We start from the raw sequence: 7,500 nt of genomic DNA on the forward strand, positions 1-7,500 counted from the left end.
GGGTCATCATATGATTGTGGCCGTGGTTCCGGTTTGCATGTGAATGTGGGGCATTCGGGTTTTGGGTGTGGTCACGGTTTGTATGTGAATGTGGGGCGTTCAGGTTGTGCGTGTGGTCAGTGTTAAAGAGAGTGCCAGGTGGAGGCGATTGGTTAATATCACATGCATGTTTGTGTGGTTAGATGTAGATGTAGGGGGAAGTCTATGTAGCAGGCTAATAGTTGCTGTGGTTGCTTGGCTGAAAAAACACAGAACTTCAACACGCTTGACTCTAATTGGCCACCTTAGGCCACACCTTATTGACAGCTAATGTCGTAATATGGCCCCAGTGCGCCATATTTGTTTGCAAGCAGTCATGGTTTCCAAGCATAAAATATATAATGGACAAGCCCTGGACTTTGAATGCGTATTGTGAAGTTTCTGTGACTCCAACTCCAACAGATATGTCCTCGACATAAAAGACTACTGGTAAGCTAACAGCTAGCAACCATTTAGCCACGAGTAATCTAACAGCTAGTTAACAACTAGCAACACGTTAGTTAACAGGTAGTTACATGAAGCTAACAGGTAGAGATAACAGATAGCTAGCATATGATGAAGGTATCATATCAGACTATTCTCTGACCATTTAGTTTCACTAGAAGTTTCAACTGCACTGTTATCTACTAACTTAGTATAATTCAGTAAGGAGGAGATGGGTTTCCTTAGAGAAGGGGGAGCAAGAGAGAGACGGAGACAGAGAGAGTGAGAGTGAGAGAGAGAGACACAATTCTTTGTATCGTATTATGGTATCCAACCCCTGGGATTCACCTCAGACAGATATACAGGAGTCTCCGTTCACTAGGTACAAACCTGGGATGAATGGGTTAAAGTATCGGGCTGTTCTAACCGTAATCAGTTTCAGTTCAATGTTCCAGTCCTTCACTGAAACTGAGCTTCTTGTGGAATTAATTTAGCTGGAGGAAAACGTGATGGGTAAACAAGTTAGCGAGGATTACGTAGAATTCTATACTTAACATTTGATTAGGCCTCGCCTCTACCAGGGAAAGGAGATGCCTTCTCCAAATGATAGCACTGAGACTAGCACACATTTATACGGTCAACGCTAGTTGCTAGGCAACAGCCCACAAGTTATTTCTTTCTTCTTCCGAACAGCACTTTCTGCTAGCGTCTGTCTTGCCAATACGATCCTGACAAGATCTAATAAAAACCCTGGCTGAGACCGGGGAAAGATAAACTTGTTAGGACCAGACAAGACCCAACCAGATTAGTCAGGAGCAGACCAGACCCACCTAGACTAGTTAGAACAAACCCGGATTTACCTAGGCTTGTTAGGACCAGACAAGACCCAACTAGACTGGTTAGGACCAGACCTGACCAACCTAGACTGGTTAAAACAACCAAGATCTACCTAAACTGGTTAGAACCAGACCAGGCCTACCTCAACTGGTTAGAACATGACCATGCCTACTAGTTAAAACCAGACCCATGTGAACCGGTTTTAGCCAGACCAAAACCTCGTAGACCAGACCTACCTAGACCAAGCCCCACACCTTCATAGACCAGACCTACCTAGACCAAGCTCCAGACCTACGTAGAACAGAGCTACCTAGACCAAGCTCCAGACCTACGTAGACCAGACCTACCTAGACCCAGCTCCAGACCTACGTAGACCAGACCTACCTAGACCCAGCTCCAGACCTACGTAGACCAGACTCATCCAGACTTAACGAGACCAGTAACAAACAGACTAGACCCATCTAGATCAGTAGGAAATAGAACCAGACTAGAACGATGCAGATCAGAAATATTTCTACGTGGTCCAGTTAGAGACGATCAGACGGGTCCACAGGATGTAATCGCACCCATGTCATATTGCCGTTGCCTTGGTGACAACACACACATACACATGCACCTGGAATCTGAGACCACCCTACCTGGGAGTTGTGACGGTTGTCATGGGGATCGTCAGGGTAGGGCCGATCTGGACTCCAACTGCCCGTCTTCTGGAAGACCTCCTGGGCTTTGACTGTAGCCCAGGACTGGCTCTCTGTCATACCCCCCTCTGGAGGTCTGGTTCACACACACACACACACACACACACACACACACACACACACACACACACACACACACACACACACACACACACACACACACACACACACACACACACACACACACACACACACACGTAGGGGGAGGTCAAGAGTTTAAACAAGGGGAAAGCCTCGGTAAAGGCCACGGAACTTCATGTTGGTCAACATTCCCGCATCAAACCACTGCAACGTATGATCAGGATTGTTTTCAATAAAATCCCCCAAAAAAAAAAAAAAAGAGTGAAATGCAGTACTTAATTTTTTTTTAATTAAGGGTGACAAATTGCAAAACAGACAATAGCAGTAAAAAAAATCTCATATTGGTACAAATACTAATATGTATTGTTTCATGTGTTTGTGTATATATATTGTAACTAACGGTCAATATATGCAATTTCCTTTAAGGTGTGGACACAGCCACGATCTCACGTGTTACAGTAAGAGCACACTTTAGAATAAAGTTTTCATGCTAATATCTAAACTTGGCAGTGCCCTACAGTAGCCTCATATATATTACATACTATAAGTTTCATTCCTTCCAAAGAAGACCTACCCCCACCCATGGTGCTGTACTCACATGCCATTGACGTTGTCAGGGTCAGCAGGGGGGAGGCTCTGGACCACCACGGGACCCCCCTGAGTGTCGGTGCCCCCTTCCTCTGAGGCTGGCTTCATGGGCTGAAACATTAATGGCGTTCGGTTCTGTGTGAGATACACGACATGGCCTACAGGCTGGAATCAGGCACTCTCAGGACACACGCACACACACGAGACACAGAGAATGGATGCACCCGCGCCATGCACCCACACGGGGGCGCCAGTGGCAAACTCGAGGTGACAGCAAAGTTATCCCATTGAGGAGGATTGAATGGGTCCGGGACCAACCGATCTCTCTCTCTCTCTCCAATTACATTCTGGTAATCGCTGATTAATACATCTGCAGGAAAAAGTATACGACAGGGTCATGAGGTTAATGTGGCTTCAATTACCAGATATTAGCCATATCCTTTGTTATAAGTCATACATTTTTAGATATAGAATTATAGATCAGATATATAGATAAAGATGTTTTTTGCAAGATCTACATTTTCAACTGGATTAACCCAATTATGATTTTAAGAGGATTAATGCGTTAGTGTGTAATGCGTTAGTGTCATTTAATTTAGAGGGGAGATCTGCTTGTGGACCCATCCTTACAATGGGAAACTTCTACCTCTTCATCCATTACAAAGTTCAGAGGTCAGGCTGCCTTTCTCCAAAGGTATCCTGGGTAATGGAGTCCTCTTGGGATGGGATGTGGCATTTTACTTGCTTTAATGTCATTGCCCCTTAAAATCCAAGTCATAGAATCCAATTCTATAAATGCAGTCTCATTGATGGCAATGACTCTGCCAGATTCTGTGGAGGATGAGTTACGACAGTGATGGTCCATGACAGCTTGGGCCCGGTCATGTCCATGTACGGAGCCTGGAGGTTCAATTATGAGACTAAATGAGGCTATTGTAAGCTAAATGAGGCGAGATGAATGGAATGAAGCTTTCTCAGACCAAGCAACAAGCCAAACCTGCACAGACACATGAACCAACAGGAGGTCGTCTAGCTCTTCAAATGGATTGAGCAGCAGCCTTTACCGTTGTTACACACATTGAATAAACGTGTGTGATCAGGGTTTGGATTGAATCCTTTAGTAGTGGCTGTTATCCAAAGCACAAGGGGAATTTGAGATACGAGGAGGTGGGGTTAGGCCTCTTGCACAGGGACACAGACCTAGAGGTCAAGGGAGAGGCTGCAGGTGCCAAACCTGGAGGTCAAACCCCCTAACTCCCACTAGACAACCCCTAATATATCTCACATATATTGGTTGAAAGCTTCAGTCCTTTTAAGAAGTGTCGGTCTGCAGAGGATGCAGATACGCGGGTGTGAACGGATATGCTGATAAAGTAAGTTACAAGATAAGGTGTGCTGAGGATGTGCTAGCACTTTGCAGGAAGGTTGGTGGCGCGCTGCCAGTATCAAGCTGATATAACCAAACGTAGGAGGGAGAGGGAGAACCAAATATCCACACTTTCTGCCACGGCGGCCACTTCTCTATCCAGTTCTCGGGCCAGAGTCTGATTGCATTTGGTTTGTTGTTGTGGTCTGTTGATTTTCCTATGAGGGCGTGGAACTCTGAGATGCTAATGAGATGCTAATGACATGCTAGTGTAACATAGCATACCTGGGAACCTCTACCACTAAACCGTGCTCAGTGTTTCTTACGGAGCTTCGTCTGGTGGCCATTCACTTGCTGCCTATGTATCATAACGAAGGGCTTCTATGATACATGCGAAGCCAAACGGCTACAAGAACCTTGGACATCCCACGGCCCAAGCAACCGGAGCAAGACAGGCAGGCGGACCAAGGAATGGGCGATGGACACAGCGGGACACACAGAGAACACAGACTGCAGAAGGGGGTTACTGGTTAGATCCACCTGGTGGTGACAATCACACCCGCCATTGACCAATCGGGAAGGGAACTTGATTAGCTAATGTCCAATCACCTGCTTGGATGACGATGGGTGGGGGGAATCAGAGGGAGAACACACAAACAGATTGACCACGAGGAACACGATGGATACGTTGGATGTGTGAGGTACAAGTTAAGAGAGAGAGAGGGTGAGGGAAAAGACTCGGCATTCCACCACAAACATCTCAGACCAACCAAATTGATAACTGAAAAACAAGACAGTTGAAGACAATGCAGGCAAAAATAACAGACATTGTACAGTCAGACAATAGGACCTGGAGGAGGAAGGCAATAAGGAGAAGACAGATAAGTGGAGCTGAAGAGGCGTGTGTGAAGGCATACAGTGACACCATGGTAGAGGAGAGGTGGAAGAAAAGACTGTAGAAATGGACGTGTGGAAACCAACACAGAAAGACAGACGGACAGGGCAGTCATTATGCACAGTTAGGCTGCTCGTGCCGATCGAGCATGTGCAGAACTTTCCGATCATTCAGAGGGGCAGCATTCAGGAACATCACCTCTGCATCATTCGATTATTTTCATTTCTCTTGCAGGAGTGTAGGCATTCTTCTTCAAAACAACATACTTTCCATCCATGAATTCTCCTACCACAGCCTACTGCCCAGAATTAGTCATTTAGTTATAATTTCTATCCAAAGCGACTTACAGTGAATTGCATTAGATGCAGGTCATATGTGAGCAGGTTAGTGGTTAGGGCATCTTGCTCTAAAATGCCTAAAGGTAGACAGTGGGACATCGAACCCAAAACCTTTGGGCTGGGAGTCGAACACCACAAGCCACTTGACGCAAGTCTAGACTATCCTGCCATCGATCACATGATTAGAGTTCAAACTGAGTCGCTGAAGCAAGAGGTTAGAGAAGTAGCTGGGTAGGGTTCATGTTAGTGGAGAGATGCTTCTACAGCTCTGTTGGGATTCTGATAGGTCAACGGTATGGGGTGTAGGGGTGGGGGGGAGGGGAGCGGAGAGGCTGGTGCATCTTCAGATCAAACACGGAGGGGGGAGGGTAGGGGGAGTGCACTGATTGAGAGCAATAGCAAAGGCTATGTGGTATCGTCATTATTCATCAAGTGTCATCAACATTGTCATGATAACCCACTCCCCCCCGCCAAATTGTCCGTCACCACATTCAATGGTGTGTCTGTTGGAAAACCAAGTGAACAGAGCTGGAGAAAGACTGTGTATGAGTGTTGAGGCCTGGCAACTAGCGAGCTAACTAACTAGCTTTGAATCCTCTTTTGACACAGGATCATCAATGCATTTTGGAAAGCTACGAAGCTACATAGCAAGCTCAGGTTAGATTTTGCTATGTAAGAGAAAGACACACCGGTTAGAGTGCTAAAAACTGAGACCTATTCAGATTAGATGGAAGCCTGACAGTGATAATAATAGTATTTTTAACTGGTAATTGCAGGGAAGAACGTGAATAGATCTAGCAGTAGCTTGTTAGCTCGCTTGTTGGGGAGCACAGTGCATTTTGACTGACTTAACCAAAACATTATATTGTACTGCTGCCCTGTTAACTTTCTCCTGAATCCACTTGGTCTGTGTGTCCCGGGGTGTGGAGGAGGAGGAGGAGGAGGAGGAGGAGGAGGAAGAGGGGGAGGAGGTGGAGGTTGAGGTGGTGGTGGGGGAAGCACTCGTCGTCGGTACCTGTTCCTCTCGCTGAGCTTGGAGCTTTTTAGTCTTGCTCTGGCGGTAATACTCCATGATCATCATGGCTGCGTAGATCTTGCCCACCGTCAAGTCTGTGGCTGCTGATAAAATGACAAGTTACCCTGCGAGATTAGACCTGGCGAGATGGGACCCTGAGCCGTGGGGGAGGGGGGGATGGAGAGTGGGGAAACCCACACACATTCACGAGACACTTAGAACACACACACAACTAGACACACACCAACACACTACACAGATTACACCTATGGGCGAGGGTCAATTCTGCCACCAGCCGTCGCTGTTTGGTGCCTCTGTCTTTTTTTCGGCGGCAAACTCACGTTCAATTTAAGACTACGAAAATTTCAATGGGTTGTGAACAGAATTGACATAGTTTGTTATCGTCCCACCCTGATGTAACACACACTTTGACAACACCATACGACTAAATTTACACCATAGAGCCAACTGTCTTTTCACAGGCAGATTACTGTAACTGACAACCTCCCAGTAAGTATTAGCTCCTCTTCAGTACTAGCTTAGAGGTCAGCTTTGCCCTGGATCTATTCCACTACGGTGGACTGGGCAGCTAGTTCACCAGGAGAAGGTATCGATGACCTGGGTCCTGCTAGCAAACCTCAGCTCAATGTTTTTCCAAAAACTCCAGATAGTTTCCCCAGAGTTTGGATGGAACACCGAAAAAATAAAAGATCAGAAAAATATTGAGCCAGGTTTGATTTGGTTTTCAACAATTGTTTGAAAACCAATTACACACTCGTTTATCTTCTCACTGCATGACATAATCATTGATATTGTACTCTGACATATATTTAGCTACAGTATTTAATTTTGCATATGAATAAAATAATCTCTCTATAGATCTATGTATTTATGTTCTAAGTCACCAGGTGTGCTAAAGAGTCTACCCTGAGATCCTGTAGTGAAAAGACATCTATAGAGGAACTTCTATAGCAGGCACCTCCCAATTCCAGGCTGGTATAGAAATATATGTGTGTGTGCCTGCGTGAGTATGTGTGGGTGCATCTGAGTGTGTGTGCTTGTGTTTGAGTTTGCCTGTGTTGGCCTGAGTGGGTGACTGCATGTGTGTGCGTGCTTATGCATAGTGTGTGTGTGTGTCTGTGTATGTATATGTGTATATGTATGTGTTTGTGTATTTGTATGTGTATGTGTGTGCATATTTGTGTAGGTGAGTGCATATG

The 7,500-nt window shown here is 45.8% G+C and overlaps 1 protein-coding gene across 13 annotated transcripts in view; it reads right to left on the reverse strand.

Annotated features, from left to right (window-relative positions):
* The window catches only part of cacna1ab (calcium channel, voltage-dependent, P/Q type, alpha 1A subunit, b), a gene marked incomplete at its 5' end in the record, with an annotated part of 63,461 nt that overhangs the window by 13,413 nt on the left and 42,548 nt on the right, over window positions 1–7,500 (reverse strand). For 7 of the 13 annotated variants that reach the window (XM_030351863.1, XM_030351856.1, XM_030351852.1 and 4 more), the window contains 3 exon segments: window positions 1,938–2,073; window positions 2,677–2,801; window positions 6,281–6,384. In XM_030351863.1, the coding sequence (XP_030207723.1) occupies window positions 1,938–2,073; window positions 2,677–2,801; window positions 6,281–6,384 (365 nt within the window). 13 annotated transcript variants of the gene reach the window in all.

Source organism: Gadus morhua, chromosome 3 (assembly GCF_902167405.1).
Source record: "Gadus morhua chromosome 3, gadMor3.0, whole genome shotgun sequence".
Lineage (NCBI taxonomy): Eukaryota > Metazoa > Chordata > Actinopteri > Gadiformes > Gadidae > Gadus > Gadus morhua.